Raw genomic sequence first — 23,693 nt, forward strand, 5'->3', positions numbered from 1 at the left:
CCCTTGTCACATGACAGGTGTAACCAGGTGGCATCAGCATATATCCAAATAAAGACATGAGTAACCATGAGGTGTGTTTACCTGCCGTTCCACACAGATCCACACTGAGCGTCTGCTCAAAAGGCTTGGTGTTGTACTGGGACTCTCTGGTGGTGGAGAGGCAGAGAGATAAAAGGAGAGAGAGAGAGAAATTAAAGACTGCTGTGTCATTTTGGAATCTATTGCACTTTTCAAACACTCACGTCAACAGGAATCCAATAACATCCTTAAAAGGCTCAGTAAAAGCTCCCCCCTCCCTTAAAATAAAAACTGCACAGTTTCAGCTGATGTCTGCTGAATTTGAATGATGTTTCTCCCTGTAAATGCTACTGGCATTTCTCTGCGCTCCTCATTTCTTATCACAACAGCCATATGTACTCCGCTGTCCTATCCCCTATTCTTCTTCTGCTTTCTATTTCTGGCTGTCTGTTTCTGTTTCTGCACTTGCTATGAAAGGCAGGAGCAGTGCCGAGTGGATTGGCTTCAGGCGGGATATTACTTACCCTCCACAGAGAACAGCAGAATAAAATAAAAAAAAATTTAAAAAATAAACCAACTTTTTTTTCTTTTTTTTTTTTTTTAGTGAGTGCTTCAGAAGACAGATTCATTTAGAAGATGGACGGACGCCAGGGGTTTGTACAGGAACTCAATTCTGCTTTTTGACTGGTTGGAGCTGGAGAGGTTCCAGTGTTTGAGGCTGGATGGGTGGGGAGGTTAATTTAGAAAAGTAAGAGCAGCGAGGGCACTCTGTCTGGTGCAGATTAAAATCTGAGTAAGCCAGCCAGGGGTCCTGGTTCATTAGGGATCTTGGAATAAAATTGCTGAATTTGGGCCTGGTTTATCTTGTATAGGTTCAGAATATAATAAAGTCTTCGGAGATTATACATGACATGTCTGCAAACCGTGCTCTCTGATATGCATTAAAAACGGATCTGAGCTCATGATGCAGCACTAGATATTTTTGTCATTTTCTCCATGTTGTTACTCTCTTGTGGTTTGAGATTAAAAGTCCAGTCTAGTTCAGATAGTGCTGTCAAACATTGGTTTGCTCAGTGTAAATATGTACATTGCTATTGTGATTTGTATCACTCCATGGTTTTAACACAGAGCCAACGATAATTTCCCAGGCCAAACCCTTATAACAATTTTATGAATTATGGACTAATGCCAGAATATGAGGCATTCGATTACATAACTGAGACATTACATAACTAATAAAATAAACACCCATATAGGATCAAACCAATTAGTGCTCAATTTAAAAAAATTGCAGCAAATGTGATTAACTCAGTAATTTGCATTTTTACAGGCAGTAGATTAGTAAAGCTGAAACAATCATGCTCCTTAATGGAATCTGTCTCTCGTTCAGAACTCATAAATAAACAACTCCCACATTGCTGAATGTATTTTCCTCAGCAATATGGAACAGCAGCTCTCAACTGAATGCATTATACATTTACATCAGACAGTTAGTGGGAAAACTACCTGGAAAGAGCCCAGCTATGTTCCACTGTTACAGGATGTATCTGAGTAGATTCAAATACTGGGGATTTGGACAGTAAAGTAACGCAACAAATTCTGCATCCAAATAACAAAACAAAGACTGGCAAGTTAACAGCTGCTAATGCTAATGTTGGCTATGTAGCAATAGCAAAACTTTATCAGACTCAACAGCAAGCCCAAATTAAAAAATGTTAATTTTTAAAAACCTCAATTTCTCCTGAAGTTCTGACAACACCACAGTCCAGTGAACTGTGAAATGTGGACATTTGCGTTAATACCATTTCAATAAAAAGCTATTTGGTCTTTACACCTGTTGCCTGGCAGTGTGTACAAAGTATCAGTATTAAGCAATATGAATTTTAAAAGGTCATTTAAATGAAGGCCTGGGTTTAACATTTCATTATAATAAATTTGTACCTGGCTTCACTGCAGAGTCCATAAAATGTAGTTAAACTATAGCTAATATCTGTTCAAAGTCAATCAGAATCAGTGTGAAGCTTTCAGTGAGTCATTTTGGATTATTTCCTCTCTTAACGTTAAGCTCATTAAAATACTGCTGCATTTTGTCTCTGTCTTCAAAAAGAGTTGTTTGAAAAAACACATACTGTTGGTCTTTTATCGCAAAAAGTAGTCGTTATGAACAAGTAGATATTTTTGTCACAGTTTCTTTGATTGCACTGCAATGTAACATAAAAAAAAACATGATTATGAAATACTGTGCTAATGCAGGCTAGATGCTGAGTACTTTAACCAAGCCCTAGTGTATGATGAAAGACAGCAGGTGAAGTACTTCACTTAGAGATACTCACCCTGTGGACTTGGGGTGCAGAGGCAGGCAGAGGCAGGCTCGCTTTTCTGCAATCAGAGTAAAAAAAACTCTTACAACCATGGATTATATTACATGCATGTTTGGAAAATGTGTGTATCTGATTTCTCCCTGCACCTTGGGCTACATTCACACTACAACTGAAAAATCCTCAACTCTTGTATTTCCTCACCGTTTATGTTACTGACACTGCACAAAATACCCCAGAATCCGGAGATGCAGTTGCCCAGATATTTTAAACTATGACACATATGTGATGAAATCTGGGCTGGACTTGCACTGTAAGATGTCATGTCAAAAGATTTCCAGATACGATCCAGATTCTTGCAAGAACGTAAAAAGGATATCTCTGAATTCTTGGGTTTTTGGCGCAGTGTGAGATCAAATCCTAAAGGTCCAATATTTTAAACTTTTCAGGTCTTTTATTTGAAATATTGATATCCATAACAAGCTACATTTGTCATTTTTATTACCAAAAGGTACTAGAGGCTCTGAGCCTCTCTTCTGATTGGCTGACAGTTTTCTGAGCGATCGAATAAAAATATTACAGATTTCAGGTAAACACTAAGAGCAACCAAATTCTGCAAGGTTGGATGGTGGGTCCAGGTGGGTGGGGCTTGGAGCATGAGCATGGTGACTGCTTTGTTGTGACATCACAAAGTTAAGGAAGTCCTGACAGCTTGTTTGAAGACAGTGTTTTTTTTAAATCTGCAGTGTGCATTTTGTCCATGGATTGCATACTTTGATATTTTGGCAGTACTAATCAAGAACCTAGACCTGTTTGCAGCAAAAATAAAAGTCACTGACATCCCGCTTTATACGATATGGGACCTTTAATAATTAGTGTGGTCACATTTTCTCAACTCTGATCTGGCTTTCCCGGATTTTTTTTTAGTTTTGTTTTATTAACCCTGAGACAGCAGCATGTGTGATTTGTAGTACAATGCTCACATCTCCAAGGAAAATAAACAAATCCTACATCAGGTTTTTGTTATATTTGTCACAGTTTTCTTGCTACAGCGGCTTGTCTCAGTCAGTGTTAACGCAGAGGATGAAAAGACACAAATGGAAAGATCAACACTTAAGTTTGGGAGAGATCTTCTGATTCATGAACAGATTTGTTATCAGTGGAATTTTCCAACATTGTGTGCAGATGATGTAAGATATCGGTTATAAATACACTCCTAATAAAATCTGATATAAGCCGCTATAAGAAACTGAGACTGAAAGCCAGTTGTGTGAAGCCTATGTCTTTCTTATCCATCTCACCGTTGTGGCAACAGGGTTTGGTCGGCTCCGTGGTACTGATGCTGCCATCACTGGACGTTAGCGGCTCTGGCTGAGACTCCGTTGTGGTTCCCCCTCCTGCTTGGGTTGGCAGGAGTTTGACTCCTGCTCGTCCCTCCTCCTTCTCCAGCTTGTCCTTTGCCTCTTCCTCCCTAGCCCGTCCAGGCCGAAGCCTCTTGGCAAAGCGGCTGGGGAAAGAGGCCAGACGCCTGGAACGCCGAACAGAGAAGGAGCCGCTGTCTTCTGCGATCTCCTCTGGTCTCTGAGATGCCTCAGAGGAGTAGCTTCTCCTCTCAGGGGAGGAAGAGTCTTTACGAAGCTCTGGTTTAGGGGTGGTGGAGCTGGGGGCCTGGGCTGGGGCTGATTTAGCCAGGGCAGAGGGAGCAGACACTCCTCTGCTGGGGCTGTGGGAGTAGGGCGGGCTGTGCAGTCTGTAAGGCTTGCTCACGTCAAAGGAGCTGCTCTGCTGCAGGAGCTCACGGAGAAGAGAGTTGGCCTTCATCTCCCTCTGCCTTGCAAAGGGGAGCCTCCTGGGGGCACCAGTGCCTGTCCCAGTCAAGCCCCCACTAGTGCCAGGAGGGGCCACCAAGACAACTCTACTGTTAGAGTTTGTGGCAGCCGGGCGGGAGGCCTCGGGTCTGGCCCGAGACCTCGGGAGGTCCCGGTCCTTGCGCTCCCAGCCCTGCTGCTTACGCGTGGGCAGGCAGTAGGTGTGCATGTACGTGATCAGCTCCACCACTGAGCGCAGTTCTTTCTCTGAGCTGAACTGAGGCTTGGCTGGCTCGGCGGGGGCAGCAGCCACGGCTGCCCCGCCCTCCACCTCGCTGCTGGAAGACTCCTCCTCTTCTTCCTCGCCTTCCTCCTCTTCATCCTCCTCCGACTCACTGTCGTCGTCCTCCTCTTCCTCTTCGTCCTCCTCTGTATCTGGGGCCTGGATGTCCTCTGTGTCCTGGGCGGTGGTGAGGTGGCGGTGGAGCTCAGTGCAGAGGCGCCCCGCTGGACGCACCGCCCGGGGCTTCCGCTCCTGAGGGAGATCGCTCTGAGGGTGGAGAAACACAAACACCAGATTTACACCCTCGATCTGGCTGCTCTTTACTGCTCTTGATTGCAGTCACACATCAACAGATGTTTTAATATTGAATGAAGAAAAATGTCAGTTTTTCTCTTTCCTGCTTGGTATTAAGACAATAAAGGGCTACTGAACTGAGTCAGATGAATAAATAAATAGAGAAATGAAAAGGTTTGAATTTATGTGAGAAGGTCAGAATGAGAGAATCTGGATCTGCAGCCCTGATCTTGTTAAGCTTATCTGGGTAGTGGAGATTAGTCTGCAAGAATTTAATGCTGCAATGGCGAGTCAATGACAGAGTCTGGGAGCAAAATTACCACCCTCAACCAGCCAATTTCAATTTGTCTGGTAAGTTTTATCAGTCCCCAAACATCTAACCACATTTGCAATAATTCAAGAGTTTGGGGAGAGCCACAAAAATATGTGTTTGTACGGCTGTTTCACCAAACATGCATGAATTTTGACGATTTTATTTCCTCATGCATTCCATTTTTTTCTGTTTTTTTTTTTGTTTTTTTTCCAATTGCAAGAAGATTGATTAACTTCATAATCCCTAAAGGGAAATTTGATTTGCAGAGGACACCTCTCACAGCAGGTCATAATACAATAGGCTCTTTTGTAATGCTCAGAAAATGCTTCCACCAACAGACGCTGAGGAGAACAATAGGGACGTCATCCAAATGAGCTGCTGGTCATGCATCAGAGTCATTTAAAAAACTAATTATAGATTAAACAATACGTATTTTTCACATTAATTTTGTAAAATAAATTGTATCTGTTGGAAAAAGTTTTGCTCAAAAAGAAATGAGTCCCTGATTTTTAATTTCTCACTTTCCATACACCAGTCTTGTGCACCTAAACATCATTACATTATTTGATGTTGCACACATTCAAGAATGCAACATATCTATTTTGGTTTCAGTCAATGGACATCAATATGAAACCTGAGAAAAAAGTCAGAGGAGCTGAAACTAAAACCTGACATTTACTATTGATGTTTTAGATTAAACATTTTTCATTTTTTCTTTAAATCAAATTCTCCTGTAGCTGTGCTGGAAATATCTCATCACACTGTCTGCAGTTGTTCTTGGGCACAAGAAAGATGAGCTGCGAAACAACAAAGGTATGGGTGTACCCTCAGTTTCCTGCCATGGGTACAGGACCACTGAGCACACAGCAGTAAATTCTGCTTCCGACTGCGTGAGGGATGATTCAGTGTGCAGCTGCAATGAAATGGCTGATTCTTTATTACTCATACAGAGAGAAGAGAGAGAGAGAGAGAGAGAGAGACTGTGATTCACTGTTGCCCTCTTGCCCTGTCAGTCAATACTCCCGCCATCTGCCACAGCAAAGCCACACTACTCTAAAACTAAAGCTAACACACACACACAAACACACACTCTGCCAGCGACAGCGAGGTTAGGAGGGTGTGTGATGGATACAGGCTTGGCTTATCCCCGCGCTGCATCCTGTGGGTATTTTGAATCCTCCTTTCTTGAGCCAGAGCATGTGGCTGTGTGGAGGCTCACCATGCTTTCTGCTCGTACAAGATAAATGACTGGTATTGTAATCAATGACCACTTGAAGCACAATGCTAGCAGCTATCCAATTACTGCTAAGTCATACAGCAGTGGCCATTGTAAATGTCCTCTCTTCCCCAGCCCTGCATCTGTCACTGGCAGCAGCTGAAGGCCTCTGCAAGCTTGAAGGCCCAAAGAGTTCTTTATTGGAAAATGAGATAACTGTCATTTGGAAAATAAAAACAGTTGTTGTACTCGCTGGACTACAGCTGGATGGACTTTGGCAAGTTTGCCATTTTTCCCCTTGTCCTGTGGACATTGTATACCTGTCAGACGGTTAAAGGCCAAAACCAAAATACTTTGGTATCGGAGCCTCGGTTTATCAAATTCTTTTGCGTTATTTTCACAATGATATATTCTTTTCAGGATGGAAAAAAACTCAAATTATCCTTGACTTGATGCTTACATTTCTGCCTCTGGGATTGACGCTGTCTAAGGACGTTGCAGGTCTCACCACATCTTACAAGACTGATACACACAAAGTTTCGCTGGACAGGCATGTGTAACATAGAACCAAATCTTTCAAAACCACCCATATGGTTCTTCCAATTAAGATTTACAATACAAACAATACAGTACAATTGATCTGCGACCTCTATAGTGATGTTCAGTTAAGTTTAGACAAATGAAGCTCAGCAAAATTTCAGTCTGTAAAAATACCCTTGTGCGTGCCTTCTAAGTCACAAGCACCATTTCCCTCTATCTCTAAGCTCCACCAGCTCACTCTCGTCTTCATCCAATCACAACCTGACCCGCTGGCCTGTAGCCAATCACTTGTAAGCTGTCAAACTTTAAAAGTGTTCTCTCTCTCTCTGCTGTCATTCAGCTGTCATTTCAGTAATGTGATTATTTCGTGACCCACCTCCACCGTTTCACCACCTCAACCCTGGATGCCTGACCATCTCCAATCAAACCATCCCATCAGACGTTTCTCTCTTTCCTTATGATCGCCACAAGTCTCTAGACTCCGGGGGAATTTTCCTCTAACTGGACGGACCTTAGACCTATTGACCGCTTCCCATGTTGATCTGCTTTCTGCACCAAAGTCTATTCCTTCTGTTCACAATAAATTCCATTTTACTTCAAATTTCTCATCCTCTTTTGTTCTTCTTATTCGTCTCTCCTGATTGAACTACTACTAACAACTTTGTAAAGGTTGAAGGCATAAAAACGATGGATTAAAACTGTCTTAATCTACCTCCACATTTGTTTTTGAGAGAGAGCAGCTGTCACTTTGTATGAGCACAAACATCAGGGAAACATAACATAGGTCTTTTCAGGCATTTGGACAGAAGACAGATGGTGAGGCCAGTCTCAAATGTTTGGAGACTAATGCTTTACAACCAAATGCCAATATCCGTTCTGTGCATTGGTTTGCCTGCAAAAATAAGTGCAGACACCTGTCTGAAGAGCAGTGTCTGCAGTGGCACGGACGCTGACTTCAGGCCCTGCATGCAGCAGTGAATTACTTCTGCCTTAACTTGGCACCTCTGAGGGAAAGTGATTTGAAAAAATCCAATTTTGTTATCTCTCCAGCCTTCAGAGGACAGGGAGTGAGACGTTAACCAGTGAAAACAGGAATGTGTGTCTGCGGTTATAACAGAACAGACTGTTTCACTTCTACGGTAGGAGTTTTACTGCAGGATAAATAAGAGTTTTAAAATGTTTGAAATCGCATTAAACTTTTACTGTAAACCAGACAAATCCACCTTTAATCAGCAGGTATTCAGTGTGATTTGTGAATCACCTTGGCCAGAGGTCTGACCGGCCGTAGTTGCAGGCTCCTGTTGCTATAGCGATGGCCATGGGCTCCATCTTTGTGTGCGTCTATACCTGTGGGCACATTGGGAGGAGTCAGCAGCAGCTTCTTCAGCTGAGGAAGAAGAAGAAAGACAAAGTAGGAGACATGAGTTAGGCTGCAGTTTACAAATTAAAACCCACCGGAGAACAGTGGTGCTTCATTTTCTCCTGCGGTAAAAAATTCTATTTAAAAAAAAACAAAACATTTTTGAATCCTTGTTTCCTCACACTGATATGTGAATTTCAGATTACAGTCTGGTTCAGGGTGAAGATTAGTCGTGATGCATGATCGCGATTCAGCTTTGACACAGCTGTAATAAATACAGAGTAATAAAGATGTGTATGTAAGAGGATAGCGTGGAAGCAATTTTTATCCAGAACACCAAAAAAAGAAAAGCTAAAAAATTATATTTTAATAGTGAGATGAAAATGTCCAACATTTGGCTCCTTTCATCCCAGTTTTTAATCTATATTCAGTCGGCTGTTAACACCCTGCAGATGGATGTTTGTACAAGGAAATCATGTCATAAGAGGCCGTGAGGTTATGATACTGTACATTTCTCACATCACTAAAGCTGACAGCTACATGGCACAAACACGTTTCTCATTAAGGAGCTGGATTCAACCATTGCTTTCTCTATAATAACATATCATGTGACTTCTGCTTCTCCCTTTCTCCTCCATCTTTCCATCTTCTATCATTCCTCCATTTTCATTTTTTTTTGTTTCACTCTCCATCCTTATGTCTTCTCCTTCCAGTCTTCCTCTGTCTTTGTTTGTGCCAACACCAATCCTTCCATCCCATCCTCTCTTCCCTTCCTTTATTCCTTTTATCATCTTTCCGATCCCTTCTTCCTTGCCATTCCCTTCCCATCTCCATTTCTATGACCTTTCACACCCATCTTCATCTAAACTTCTACATTCTCACATCCTCTCCATCTGCCTCTCCATCCCTGTTTTCCCTTCACCCATCCCTCCATCTTCCATCCTCTCATTGCTTCTGATCAAACAGGAAGCCACAGTTAAGCTTCAGAGACGAAATGGAGCAGAAACCCTCCTGAATCCCTCCCTGGGTATTACCTTTCAAATGGATATTAACATAACCCGCTCCTCATTCCCCACTATCCTTTCATTGTTTTGTTTTTTTATCTGTCTATTCATCCTTTCATTCCAGTACCTAGCTTCATGACAAGGCTATCAGCTGATATAAATCAGCTTAGGGAGAAAATCCCCCACTACGCTGCACAGCATTCGCTCCGGGAGAAGACGATGTGGAAAGTGCAGATGTGATAGGAATGAGGATTGGAGCGGTAGGATACACCAGAGCTTCCTGAACCATTTACAGCAAAGTGCCGCACATATGCACGGCCTCATTTACACTAAACTCTCCGGACATCCTCATATCTTGGGACACAGCGGCTGAGATCACCTGACTCTGTTTGTAAACAAATTCAACCCAGCTGGGCATGAGTACAGTTACTGAACTGAAATGAATGTGATTTGGCCATTTCAGTGGAAATGAGCGACTTTGTGTTTAGATAAGCTACAGAAATTTTAAGTCTGGGAGGTTATTTTGAGCGGTCACGGTCCTGGACGCAAACATGTTATTCATTTTCTCAGGTGATCTAACTGTTTGAGCTCGTGCGAGGTCTTAGGGTTGGCCTCAGTCGCAGGGCTGTTGATATAAAAGGAAGGAAATTCACTGCGTCTCCCATGGTGCATTGTTGCAAGAAACAAAGTAAGTGAGCTTGAAATTCTGGTGTGCATGCACTGCTGAAAACAATAGTAGAAACTGAGAAATGCCTTTGTACAGAGTAAATCACTTTAATTGGGTCAGATTTAGATTAATTCAGCTGCAACATTTCTGTGTTTTGCTCCTATTTGCATCAACACAGCATTTTGAATTTGCTACAACACTAGTGACTCACTTCTCCATAGCAACAGCAGATAAGACTCGTGCACACACACACACACACACACACACACACACACACACATACACACACATATACACATATATATATATATATATATATATATATATAATTTTTTATTTTATTTTTTTAAATTGGAATTTATGGTAGAAGAAAAATACCTCTGGAACCAGCTGCTCATTATTATTATCATCATTATAATAACATTGTCAAAGGTCCATATAGTATAATGGTAGATGTTCATGTGTTTTTTGATTATAAAGCAGGTCTAGGTTCTATATTAATACTGTGAAAGTATCAAATCATTCAGCCCACAGAGAAATGCACACAGCCTGTATTCAGAAACTGAGCCATAAAATGAGCTGTCAGGACCTATGTAACTTTGTGATGTCACAACAAAACAGTCACCACCCTCAGCCATGCCCCAAGCCCACCTGGACCCACCATCCAACCTTGCAGGATTTGGTTTCTCTGAGTGTTTACCTGAAATCTGCTATATTTTTGTTGGATCACTCAGAAAACAGTCAGCCAATTAGAAGAGAGCCTCTCTTCTGATTGGCTCACCGAGCTGTTGTTGCCAGAGCTCCATGGAGAAGCCAGAAAGAGGAGATGTAAAAGTACACAGAGATGGTCCTTGATACTAAAATTACACAAATACGCCTTCTAATGGATCTCAACGCTTTAAAAAAAGCACTAGGAATATATATAAGTAAAATATGGGACCTTTAATTATCTACCCCCCTTATTATATATTCAGCCATTATATTTGACATTTAATCATCCACTGGACTGCTGACCCACCTCTTACTCAATTTCTTCAACTATATGCGGAGCTACATCTGAGAGGAGCTTTCTAAAAATAAGTGTGAAACATCATAGACAGAAGAGTTGTCATAAAGCAAAGTGATGAGGAAGAAGCCTTTTAAGGAAAAAGCAGGAAATGATCCAGTTGATTATTGTTTATAGTGGCGGTGGTTTGCCATAAAGCTATTGATCATTGTCTGTAGGTCACAGTTAACCACGTTTTATTTGCAACGCTATTATTGTTTATAACTGTAATGCTTAAATGAATACAGCATTACCACCCAACAGAGCTGGCTGTAACCACAGAATACTATCTGGGTCAAATGACTGAACGGGACGATCGCCCGCATCACTAATGGGGCCACCACGGCCCTTTGTGGGCGAGCCAACTTGGCTCAGAGTGTGTGATGATGCTCCTCTGAGAGTCCCATTGAGGAAAGTGAAGAGGAGACTGAAGGTTTGTGTCTGTGTGAAACACTGAAAACCCTCTGGCAGCATCCAGGCCCCTGAAACACTCTACTCTACTCTTCTCTGCTCTACTCTACTCTACTCTGGACGTCGTCCAGAGTTCCACTGGCTGCATCAATGGTGGCCTTGTTCTGTGGTGGGACACACACACACACATACGCATAGAAAAAGTCGCCCTCTTGCTATAACACTTGAATGACAGAGAGACGCATGCAAAAGAAAACCGAAAATACAGATACGCAAGAAAAGCATGCATGAACTCAGAGTCACATAAGCGGCAGGAGCGCACAAGTGTACATGGCAATTTGTTTTTGTGCATAAACTGATCATAATTATATCTCCAATAGATACTTCCACACTGTGCACGAGGGCTCCGGGGTGGTTTTGATGAAAATATGTGAATCATATGCTACTGCCAGGTGCAGTTACCTCATCCCAACTGAACACCCAGGTGAGATCTGCAACATATTAGACACTGATCTCCATCAAAAGACTGAATAAGGGGATTTGTTTTTTCGACTCCAACAGAGAAAGTTTATGCTGGTTTTTCCTTTATCATTCATCTGTATTTCCAAATACATTTCTATTTGTCTAATTTCCCTCACAGATATTTTTAACGATACCAGACATGTAATCAGGTAATTGTAGCATTCACCTACGTGTTTACATTCCATGTGTCTACACTGCATTTATAAATTGTCAAAGCATTACTATGAGATATCTGTAATTACATTCTGACAAGTAGGAATGTATTTGTATAAGGGCTCCCTTTTCACACAATCAATCAATAACTTTTAAAACAGACTGATGTGTACTGTGCATGGGCTGATAGACAGAAAGACAGACACACGCGCACACACATATACACACACACACACACACACACACACACACACACACACACACACACACACACACACCGGGAGTAGCGGGGCCTCAGTCAGGTCATTTGCAGTATCCTCCTGCACCAGTAGAGGGCAGCACCACACTCAGGCTTGAACACATGAGTGACAGCGGTCATATGATAGTGAAGCACTCAACTAATGGAAATAGGTGATGAAACTCTCTCTCTCTCTCTCTATCTCTCTCTCTCTCTCTCTCTCTCTCTCTCTCACACACACACACACACACACAAACACACACACACACATCTTGCAGCTTCAGTAGAGTAAACAGCATAATGTTATTACAGCAGGCTTTTCTGTGTGAGTAGACGTGAATGTCAGGTTGCTATTTTTTGCCAATGATAGTGTATACAGTGGAAACACAGCCAGGATGCAGGACGATGTGATTTATATACAGTAGAGTGAAATATTCTGCTCCTGGAATCTCTCCTGGATTTACTGGGAGCATCACTGGACTCAGAGACAAGTGAATCATTTCACAAATATAATGAAAATCACCAGGGAGGTCAGGGAATATGAAGATAAAAGGAGTTTCACAAATGAGTCAGAATTATTTTTCGAATGATGTTTCACACATTCTTGGCAGGAGATATTTTTGTGGAAGAAACCAGGAGGAAATAAGACTGAAAAACACGAAAACAAGTTTTATGTGCTCCATGAAAAACATCTCCAAACAGTGTTCCTGATATGCATTTCATAAGTTCACATACTCCCCCAAAGCGACAGGAGTCGTGACTTGTCTTGCTAGTCACACATTTGCTGCCTGGAGGTGCTACCAAGGTGGCACCCAAGGGAAACGATTTCAGCAGTTGTAGTGGCAACGGCAGAAAACAGAGGTAGAGGTAGTGGTAACCAAGCAGCAGGAGGAGTAGTAGTAATAGTAGAAGGAGCATGTGGTTGTGAGTTGTGTGACAGAAAAGGTGAGCTCTCTCTCTATGTGTGTGTGTGTCTGCCTGTCTGTGTGGAAACTTTCAGAAAGTGCGTTATCTTGCCAGCTGTCAGAGGAATGAAGCAACAGCCAGTTGACTGAGCGCTGTGTGTCTGGGGATAGAGAAGACTTCTTCAGCTGGACTGTCACAGCATTGGAGGAAAAACAAGCTGGAGTGACACATGGTGCTGGTGCACGATAAATCATGGAGGGGGTGGTCACTGCAGCGATAAAATCCAGGATAAAATACTGGCATTTACATTTTTGTAATATGGAGGCCACCAACAGTAAATCACTAACAGTAAATCACCGACAACTGAAACCGTAGGCCACACCTTGAATGTTCAGGTATTATTCAAATCTAGAGGGAAACAGAAACTTCTCCTTCAGCACAAAGCTGCATTTATCTGGAAAATGAATTTGGGCTGCTGATGTTTAAAGTGAACGCCGTCCCCATCTGTCCCTGAACTCAACACCGTTACTTCCCAATCTACTCTTTAAGCATCTAACAGCTTCTTATGTCCTGTCCGGTCCCTGATGTTTAATCCTTTCAAGGCAGGAAAAATTCTGATTTTCACTGTGCAAACTTCAGAGGAAAAATCATTGTGGTCATATCTGTAAATTCAAGGTGTAGGGACATTTAATCTGGTTGCTCTCAGTGTATAACCGAATCTACCGCTTCTCATTTGACCTTCAGTGTCTTTTCACTAAATGGAGTGAAACCCGGGCAGCGTAACTGATTAACCAGCCTCCACTCTGTCTTATTTTGACACAAGTTGACTGAGTCCTCAAGGTTAAACAAGGGCAGGGCAGTCACGCGTGTGGGCCGACAAAGTTTTGCAACACAACAGTGAAGGCGACGGCATCTGGTGCTTCGACCTCTCTGTATCGCCGACCCATTGTTTTGGGTTAAACAATACCTCCATGGCATTTAACAGACTGCAGCAACAAAACCCACTCCTGTGTGGGTCCGTGCTGTTTGCTGTTACTATGCCAGCATACAATAAGCCACACACTAATGGTTATCACTGCGAGGCTTGGCATTTCTTGGCTTCCTCAATTGCCAAACAACCCTGATTCCTGTACTGAACCATCTAAGGTCATTGAAGTCATTATCATTTCCACCAATTTGGAAGGAATGTCACTTCCCCTGGTCATTTTTCTCTCTGATGCCAGTCAGATCCTGTAATGCTACCAACACTGGTTATACTGTCCTGCCTGAAAGAAGAACTTTTTGTTTCTCGTTTTGCAGCTTCAGCAGTTTCTCCTATTGGTTATGAAAACACTGTACTCACCTAAGCAACTTCTCAGATGTTGGCGACCCCACTAATGACAGTTACATCTAACATGAGACAATGATACAGGTTGAAAACTAAAGGTGAGTCAAATATATATTTACAACACATCGCATTCTGGTTTCCTGGTTCATCTTTGACCTACTGTATCATACCTGCTGCAGCTGTGCAGGTTAATGATTTTCCTGTGCAATGAGGGATAATTACTGATTACATGTGCACTCACTTTAGGTTGTACCTTTAAATTTAGTGGAAGCTCATCTTCCAAATTGGTGAGCTTGTTTACAACCTGTATGATCACCTGCCGGCGCCTCTTCCTCACCCCGTTAGATTTTTTTAAGCAACTCTGTCACACTCAGAGAACTCAGCAATGACTTTTGTGAGCACAGTGCTTTTGTAATTGATGATTGTAAGTTTCTGCTTTTCTCCAAATCAGTAGATTATTGATCAGTATATATACTTTAAGTTTATATGTGACACACAATTGGACTTAATGCTTCATTATTCATTTGTTGGCATCATTTTTAAAAGTTTGCAATAGGTTTATTCAATGTGTTTATTCAGCAGGGTTATACTGGCTTTTTTTTATTTTCTATTAAAGATTTTCAATTTAAAGTGATAGTTGGGATTATTTGACGTGGGGTTGTGTGAAGAAGGTATCTACAGTCAGTGCATTACCTGCAATAGTTTCAGATCGGCGCTCTCTCAGTTTTGTGATGTGCTGCTGTGGACTGGGGTCAGCCACAAAAACGTGTTTTCACCACTTTACCAAATAAATGCCCACCAAAAAAGTTAATGTCACTTCAAGCATACACTTTATTTGAAATATTTTCACCTCTTTATCTTGCTGTTAAACAGCACCTTTCTGGAACTACATTTTCTCAACTGCTGAACTTCCTACGCTTCGCTCTGTCTGACTCAAACAGCTGATCGTAGTTGCCGAGGTTGCAGGTAACACACTGACTATGTTTAACTACCTCCCACAACCCAACGTCAAATAACCCGAACTATCACTTTGAGTTACTTAACATTACTTGATGAGAAATGTCAGACACACTTAGGAGCTTGGTCTGGGATGACCAGTACCTTATGGCGGCTAATATAACAGATACATAACGGCTATATAAGTGAGCGTTTACTGACTTTATGACTCTTTTCTGCTTTACTGTTAAACTATGCTTTAGCCTTCACTGTCATCCTCATCATCCTTTAACCTCTAATTGTTAAAATTTCCATAGAAGCATTTATTTTTGTTTTTTAGTTTATTTTGTCCTTATCAAAACATATTCCTCCAGCCTAAACCTCACTGTTGCTGAATGAGGAGTTTCTCACTGTTGACTCCTCCTGAGCCTTAAAGCTTAACAATCTCCACTGACTTCACTGACAGACTTGTTTTATAGTCGAATTTGGTGTGTAATTGCAAATGGGAAGGCAGTGCAGCTTGGTGAATATTTACGCTGTAGGTATTCAGCCATCCGACATGACTCACGGCCGCCAAACAATAGCATCTTTGTAGGCTGCCACTAAATCAGAGTGCACAAGAAAACCCTGCGAGCCGCCCCCTTTGCTGTGAAATTTAAGTCAAATTAAGGAAGCGGGCTGGATTCATCTTGACAAGAGCAATAAGGCCACATTACAGCAGTAATCATAAGTCATTTATTGCAGTGAAATAGCTTCCTGCTTCAATTAAGCTCCAGAGCCTGCATTCTCCTGACAGCGGAGTGAACCAAGGGAAAGTAGGGCACAAGATTCACTGCAGAGGGATACGGCAATTTGTTGTCTCTGCATTCAGAGACGGAGGTTCGATATTTCTGGAGTGGACGTGGTTCAGGTGCAGGCAGGGGCTGAGAGCGTGAGGGGAGAGAAAAAAAACAAGGTTTGTTCCTAGAAGCCCAGTTCAGGGAACGACAGAGGGGCCCAGAGAGAGAAAAAGGAGAGAGAGAGGCATCCAGCAGCACTGTGTGAAAAAAAAGAGAGAGAGGGCGAGATGGGGGAACGGGGCTGAAAACAAGCAATCACACATAAACAAGCTCACACACTTAAACCTGACCACGTGCTGGAAGACACGCACATGTTTGGATTACTGTTTGAAGTTTATCACAGCTTGGGTCTTATTTTCATTGTTTTGAGCATTGTTTTTGTCAGTTATCATAGTGTTGTGTTCAAGATATGAAAACACAACAGCAGTACTACAATAAAGTCAAAGAGTTAAAGTTAGAGATGTTCACATGTTCCCATGTCTCAGAAGTTCATGTGCTGCCTTAAATAAACATTTTTAATGAGGTGAATTTTAAATATATACATTTCTTGCAATTCAATAATAACTAACTTTGGTTTGGTTACTTCTCCCAGTGCACAACACATTTAAAAAGACATTTTTACCCATGTTTTATTTGTTTGTTTATTATTTGTATTCACCCATCATAAAAAAATGTGAATAGTTTAAATATATATTTAGAGATAATGAATAATCTTTGACATTATGAATAGTTTAAATATATATTTAGAGGTTTCTTTGATTTCAACTTGTCTAAATAAAGTAGTAAACTAGTTGCAATCCAATACTGACAGTGACTTAATTGAGAACTAATCATAATTCTGGTTGTTTCCCAAAACTAATGAATAAGCATCTGCAGCATGTCCTCAGTCTACAGGATTTCAAACCACGTGCTCCTTAGAAATACTGAAATACAACACACACACACACACACACACACACACACACACACACACACACACACACACACACACACACTTGACGGCACTGGATGAAAGGTTACTGTGTGCCTCAGCACCCCTCTGTTTTCCTGGAGTTAAAGGCGGACTTTGAACCTCGCGAGCCAACAAGGGGAACATCAAGGTTAGCAAACGCGACACAGATTAAGATACTGGGGAGAAAAAGACAGGGAGAGCATGGGAAAGGAGAGGTGCACCATGGGAGTGGGTGGTGTTTGAAGCATGTATTAAAGGCTCCACTTCAACCAACAGCAGTTTTTTTTTGTTTTTTTTTTTTTTTGTCAGATTTGCAGACCGCTGACAAAAAAGAAACATGAGGGTAGAAGATCAAGTTCTTAAACAGGGGAAAATGTTCAGATATGTGTTGCAAAAGTGAGGTTCGGACCCCTAGGGGGAGATGGAAATAAGTCTTCTGCTCAGAGGTTTTTGTTATCTACCAATAGAATAGAGGTGCTCTTACAAGTGATGGGTCCTCTGTCTCAGCCCCCAGGGACTGGCTGAAGTCCTCAGCACTGAGAGGAAGACTATCCTCTTCCTCCTCTTCCTGGTCAGGCTCCTCTCCCAGGGCGGGGAAGACAGAGAGCCCACCCACCTCGGCATCCACCATGCCATCCAAACTGTCGGTCAGAGCGGCGAGCAGAGCCGCATTCTCCTCTTCTATCTGCAGGGGGTCAAACACAGAGGGAGCATGGGTGAGAACACTGTGACTATTCAGGTTAAAGGAAAAGTCAGCTCAGCACATTTCTAAAGCTGAAACCATCTCATCACAAGGTCTGTTTAGGAGCCTTCAACTGACCAGCTTTGCTGACTTGCTACCTTTTGGGCCAATATGGACGAGAAGTCGAAAACCCCCCTGACTGCTGTTCCCAAGGTCAAAATAAACTTTCAATTTCTAATCTCCAGCTATTTTGTGATTAATTTGCTTCTGTGGGATCCACATTTCCTGCCTTGTCAATTTCCTTTCCTGCATTTCCCAGAATTCAACTTCACTTCACAGCATTAACTAACTTTTTTCTCTCAGCTGCTGTGATCATAGAAGAGATGACATGAATTGCAGGAGATTTTCCGCTGACAATCACCTTCACTTATATCCCAAAATACTGGTCTATTTCCTCACATTCCCTCCTGTGTGACTGTTGAACGTCGGCGCAGAAATAGTAGCTCTTCAAAGAAGCCCTCTCTCTTATTTGTTCACATTTATTGTTGATGTTTCAGACTGCTGGAACATCGGCTCGCGTAGCTGATACAAACTACATCTTGTGATAAAATAAGATGTTACGTGTGACCTTGCCCTGCAATTCACAGAAATTAAACAACAACCATATTTCGGTCATTTAGTCTTGAGCATAGACTGCAATTAAAGATGGATGTAGCCTCTGTGACATCACCCATAGGTTTTTGAAGAGCTGTTTTGAAGCTCAGAGTGAGCTGCTCCACCATCACCATCTTGGCAGTGCCTGTCTCTGCCCCTAACTCCCAGCTAATCCAAATCTTGATAAATTTTACACGGTTGAGTTACACAAGCATTTACCCCTCGTACAACTGTCATGAAGGAGGAAATTAACTATAGAGAAAATAGTAGAGAGTAAAGTTGGACATTTTAACATGGGAGTCGATGAGGATTGACTCACTGTTGGAACCAGGCTCTGGTGGTCATTAGATGAACTGCATCTGCAACTCCTCTGGAGGTTCCTGCTTTGAGCCATCAAAGCAGTTGGAAAATAATTACCTTCTTTCTGACAGATTTATATATGTATACTTTATGCATGGAAATTATTGTCCTGGGTAGATAGAGAAGTGTCATTGCTGAATCACTCCCAGAATCCCCCTCTCCTGTATCTTCCTCCTCTATTCACACTAAATCAGCTGTTATCTTAAGTCCATTCCTTCTTCTCTTCTATCTTGTTTATTAACATGGTCAGGGCAGTCTAACCCTGACCTTTGACCTCATTATAAAGAACAATACACAAGATTGCTGAAGCAGGACTTTTATTTTCATAAATGGTTATTGAGCGCTCTGCGTCATCATATCCTCGTTCACTATGATTAATGGGATTCAGTTTGACTGTGGTGGTGGTGTTCATGCTGTTCCAAAAAAGAAAAATTCAAGCGTGAAAAAAGTCTAAATTGAAGATACACATCAGAAAATATTATTTATCTGTAATTTCAGTCCAGAATTTGCACTTTCTCCATCTCCCTCCATCCCTCCTGTTACATCCACACAGGGGTTGTTTACTGTTATGGAGCTGCCATCTTGCTGAGAGCAGAGTCTGGTGGAGAGGTGATAGCATGGCTGGCCTACGGGAAGCCACTGAGCTCCATTCATCTGTCTCTTCCTTTTATCATCCAGCTCTATCTGTTCCCGGCTGCCAAACTATTTATTATTAAATTTATCCTCTGTCTCTCCGGCTTGCTGACGCTCTTTCTCTTCAGTGGATGCTGCAACTTAAGAGTCTGAAAGACTGTGGTCGATGTCAGGAACATACTCAGAATCAGAAAAGTTAAAGTTGGAGAGGGAATCAATGATGCTGTTCCTGATAATGACAGTCATCTTTGGGTGAAATATACTCCGGTTTTACTTAAAACACTCACTTTTCCACATTCTGCTACATCCCCAGAGGGGATTACATTTGATGGACATAAAATTGATTTCCTGGATAATATAAGTAATTATTTGACAATGTAGATATACATTATACATTATTATGTGTTAATATTAAAATAATAATATGAGCCTAATCTTTCTAACTCTATCCATTCCTGCAGGTTAAGTGAGTCTGACCACACACAAAGCCAGATCAATCTGGTCCGGCATGGGATTATATTCCAATACGCTACAGTAAATAAGTGGCGTATTGATGGGCAGCAGAGAGCCAGAGACACGGGGGCCTCATGTGTCGGCCTATCACTCCATTCATTACTGTGTGTTCATAACCAGAAGCCGTCTGACTGCCTGCTCTGCTGTAGCCTATTAGTCTGATCAATACAATATTGGCTAAAATATAATATAGTGGAGGAATGAAGGGGATGAGGTGTGGAAAACTGAGGAAAAATATCAATCTCTCTTAAAAAAAGATGATTAAGGGGACAGTAGAAAAAAACAGAACTATGTATACAAGCTGTAAAATATGGGTTGAAGCAGTTATGAGAGTGAGCATAAGGCATGAAAGTTGAAGAAGTTGAAGAAAGAAGGCGAGGAAAGAATCATGTCAAAACAGAGAAAATAGGCATGTGAAAAGATGGATAATAACAAGAGAGAGAAGCAATTTAAAAATGAAATCTATGAGACAGACACAAAAAGAAAGTCAGATAAAGTCAGAAAGAAAAAGAATCAATTTGTGACAAAAGTCAGGAAGAGATTCAGTAAAGAATCTGAAGCAAAAGGGAGAGGAGGAAATGGAGCAAAATGGAAACAAGAGCTCAACAAACAGATAAGAGACAGCAAGTAAAATAGTAAAAAGTATTTAAGAAAAGAAGATGGAGAGGAATAAAGATAAATGTGTCATGTCTTCTCTTTAGTCTCCTTCCTCTTTTATGTCTTTATCAGTTGAATGCTGTCAGCAGAAGATCACAGTAATGAAGCTTCTTGCTCTCGCACCTTTCTCATAATGATTATGGCGTCAGTACAAATATCTATTACCGCTGATGTAGTTCTTTTGAGTCTGTCCTCAGATGCCAACTGTGTCGTAAAGTTTTGGTTTTTGTCAGCAGGAAGACGAACAGTCATTCAGGCGTCGGCTAATGGGGATCGAAATGAGAATAAAAACTGAGAAAGACATGGAGGCGGTATGTGTTCACTTCACCTACATTCCCATCACGCCTCGCCTATCTTCGTTTAACCAATACTTTGTGGTGCATCGCAACATTAGAGCAATTTTCAGCAGGAGAGTTGCATTACATAGCCGATGATCTGAACCTAAATGCTACTTTATCTCTCTGTTGTTGTCTTTTTATTCTCAAGATGCACTCAATTTAGCCTCTGTAATGGGACCACGAGACATAACTGGGGCTGGAAACGTATAGACAATCAATGATCTGGGGTTTGCTTTCAGATAGAGGAAAACAACGAGGGTGTTCCTTGAATTCATCCAGCAAGGGCACCTGATACTGGAGCCTGAAGCCTTTCACTGTCCCTGTAGAAGCACTGGGCTGACAAACTGATGGACTGCATCCATCATCATGTTACACACAGCGTAACTGGCACTTACTTTCTTGGCAGTGCCCTCTGAGACATGCTGCATGTCCAAATTTCAGCAAGGGGATCAGGTGAAGGGTCAGGGCTTTGCACGTGTCAACAGCAAAAGAAACTTTGGCCCCAAAGCCAAGATTTATTAAATGTACAAATCAAAGTAACGTCACTGTAAAGTAAATTACTTCTTCCGAGCACCAAACAATAGAAAACTTCCTGCCCCTACATCTGCTCGTTCAAATGCCAGATCTCTTGCAAAATCTGCCGGAGACCCACTTAACAAATAATTCCAAGAAGTAGACAAGATTGCTACCAAACAGTGTCATCAGAAATGAATCACACACACAAAGCAAGCCACCTCTGTGTGGCCACTCCATAACCTTAATCCAAGCTGAGGAACTGAAACCCCTTAGCTCTTCACTGGGACTGTGTTCCTTTAATGACTAACACTCAACATCACAACAACATCAACTCCACAATTATTTTTGAAGTATATAATAACTTTTGAAAAGTATCCACAAGACACAATGGGTTCAGCCATTATATCATTTCTGAAACATTGTTTATGGGTTGAGCGGGATGTTTTTCCTCAATCAAATCAGATTAAAAATTTTCCATTTCAACTGTGGCCTCAGGGTGCCAACTTTGTGGATTAGTCTTAAACCTCAAGCAATCAGGACTTGAATTTGTTAATGAAGTGGGTTCTTTACTTGTGCAAGGGCTTGTTTGTGCCTTTAACTTTGTACCTGTACTTGTGACATCATTTGCATCCATTTCTTGATTAACCTGAAGCCTTTCTGAATACATCTTCAACATGAAGCAGCATTTTGTTTGTCTGTCTTTGGAGTCTGATGATCAAAAGGGATGTGAATTTCATGTTTTTTACTGGCTGATGTTGGGCTTTCAAACCCACATTTAACATGGTTTAAAGGATAAAGTCAAAATAACTTCTTTTTGAAACCAGCTAAATCTAAACAACTGATTCTTGAGACAAGATTATCTGTGAATAATAACATTTACAATAAAAGCACGACTATAATCATAGAAGAAGAACTTGTCCATGGCTGACAGAGGAACATCAGTTGTATCATTGAACTGTGTATTTGCTGATGAAGCCTCACCTCGAAGAGCTCATCTGCTGTACTGTAGTGGATAGAGGCCGGTGATGCATCTGCAGGCTGATCAGTGCACCACTGTAGCTCACTGAGACAGTTGACGCTGTCAAAGTCACTGGTGTCCAGCTGGGAGAGGTCGATGTCCGGGAAGTCGGTGTCCAAACGGTCCGAACACACCTCCTCCTCCCCATACTGAAGATGGAAAAAGAGAGGGAGAGAGAGGGAAAGGTCATGTTAGTCAAACATCAAGATTAAAGCAAAATTCCCCGGAGGTTTGTTCTTTTGAGATGCAACAGAAGTGCATGAGTCACTCTGTAAGATGTGATCTCAAAAAAACTGGAGGTGCTGATCACAGCTGGAGAGATCCTCAGTGAGAAATGAACAAGTTAGCTTGCGTCACGCGTGTCTGCCACTTTGCTCCTTCATGCAGTCACAAAGGAAATACAGTTTTCGCTGTAACCACTGAAACACAAGCTACCAAACATGGGACATGATTCTGATCCCTTTATGAGACTGCCGAGGTTGGTGTTTTCTCTGAGGTCCATCACTCAGCACAGCACTACCACTGTTAGAATTAGGGGTGTAGTTCCCATTGGGCCACCCTTTCTAAAATATGTATGCAGTTGAAGTACTGTGAGGCACTTTCGATAAAAGCTTCCATCATCTGGCATATACTGTATATTATTACACTGTTAACTGTCTGAGTCACAAGGAGCTCTCATCAACAGCCCCTCATCTCTCAACAGCTACTCATTATAGATAATGAGACTTCCATGTTACAGGAGGTTCAACACTGAAACCAATAGAGGCATCTGCCCCGGCACAATGTAGGATTAGACCGAAAATGTGTCACATGCACCAGCGGTCGTTGTGGAAGCGCCTTCATGCATTTGTCCTGCACATCTCCCTGTGGCTAACTACAAAGTGCAATCGTGACCCGAGAGGTCTTCAGGTGATTAGTTCCCCTTTGTTGGTTAAGTGTGTGTTAATCAGTGAAATTAGCTGTTATGTTTAATCTGAAGACTCTTTGGTCACGGTGGCACATGGCTGATCTAGCTTTGTTTTCTGAGTTTCATACAGTAAGACATGTTGTGGACTACAGTTCACTAAATTCACTAAATTATTTGCTGTGTGCAAATCCACTAGAACAGCCTACAAGAGACAGTAAGAGGAGACAGCAAGAGGCACTCTAAAAATGTTATGAGTGAATGTTAC

At 41.8% G+C, this 23,693-nt stretch overlaps 1 protein-coding gene across 1 annotated transcript in view; it reads right to left on the reverse strand.

The window, feature by feature from the left end:
• Positions 1–23,693, reverse strand: part of ppargc1b (peroxisome proliferator-activated receptor gamma, coactivator 1 beta) — a 100,721-nt gene that overhangs the window by 9,923 nt on the left and 67,105 nt on the right. Inside the window, exons 2-7 of the mRNA XM_071458512.1 lie at positions 22,485–22,670; positions 17,635–17,835; positions 8,052–8,177; positions 3,638–4,694; positions 2,352–2,397; positions 82–146 (exon numbers count right to left, since the gene is read on the reverse strand). Of these exons, the coding sequence (XP_071314613.1) occupies positions 82–146; positions 2,352–2,397; positions 3,638–4,694; positions 8,052–8,177; positions 17,635–17,835; positions 22,485–22,670 (1,681 nt within the window). The remainder of the gene's footprint in view (positions 1–81; positions 147–2,351; positions 2,398–3,637; positions 4,695–8,051; positions 8,178–17,634; positions 17,836–22,484; positions 22,671–23,693) is intronic.

Source organism: Trachinotus anak, unplaced genomic scaffold, assembly GCF_046630095.1.
Source record: "Trachinotus anak isolate AG129_WGS33_773 ecotype Australia unplaced genomic scaffold, CSIRO_AGI_Tana_v1 ptg000021l, whole genome shotgun sequence".
Classification (NCBI taxonomy): domain Eukaryota; kingdom Metazoa; phylum Chordata; class Actinopteri; order Carangiformes; family Carangidae; genus Trachinotus; species Trachinotus anak.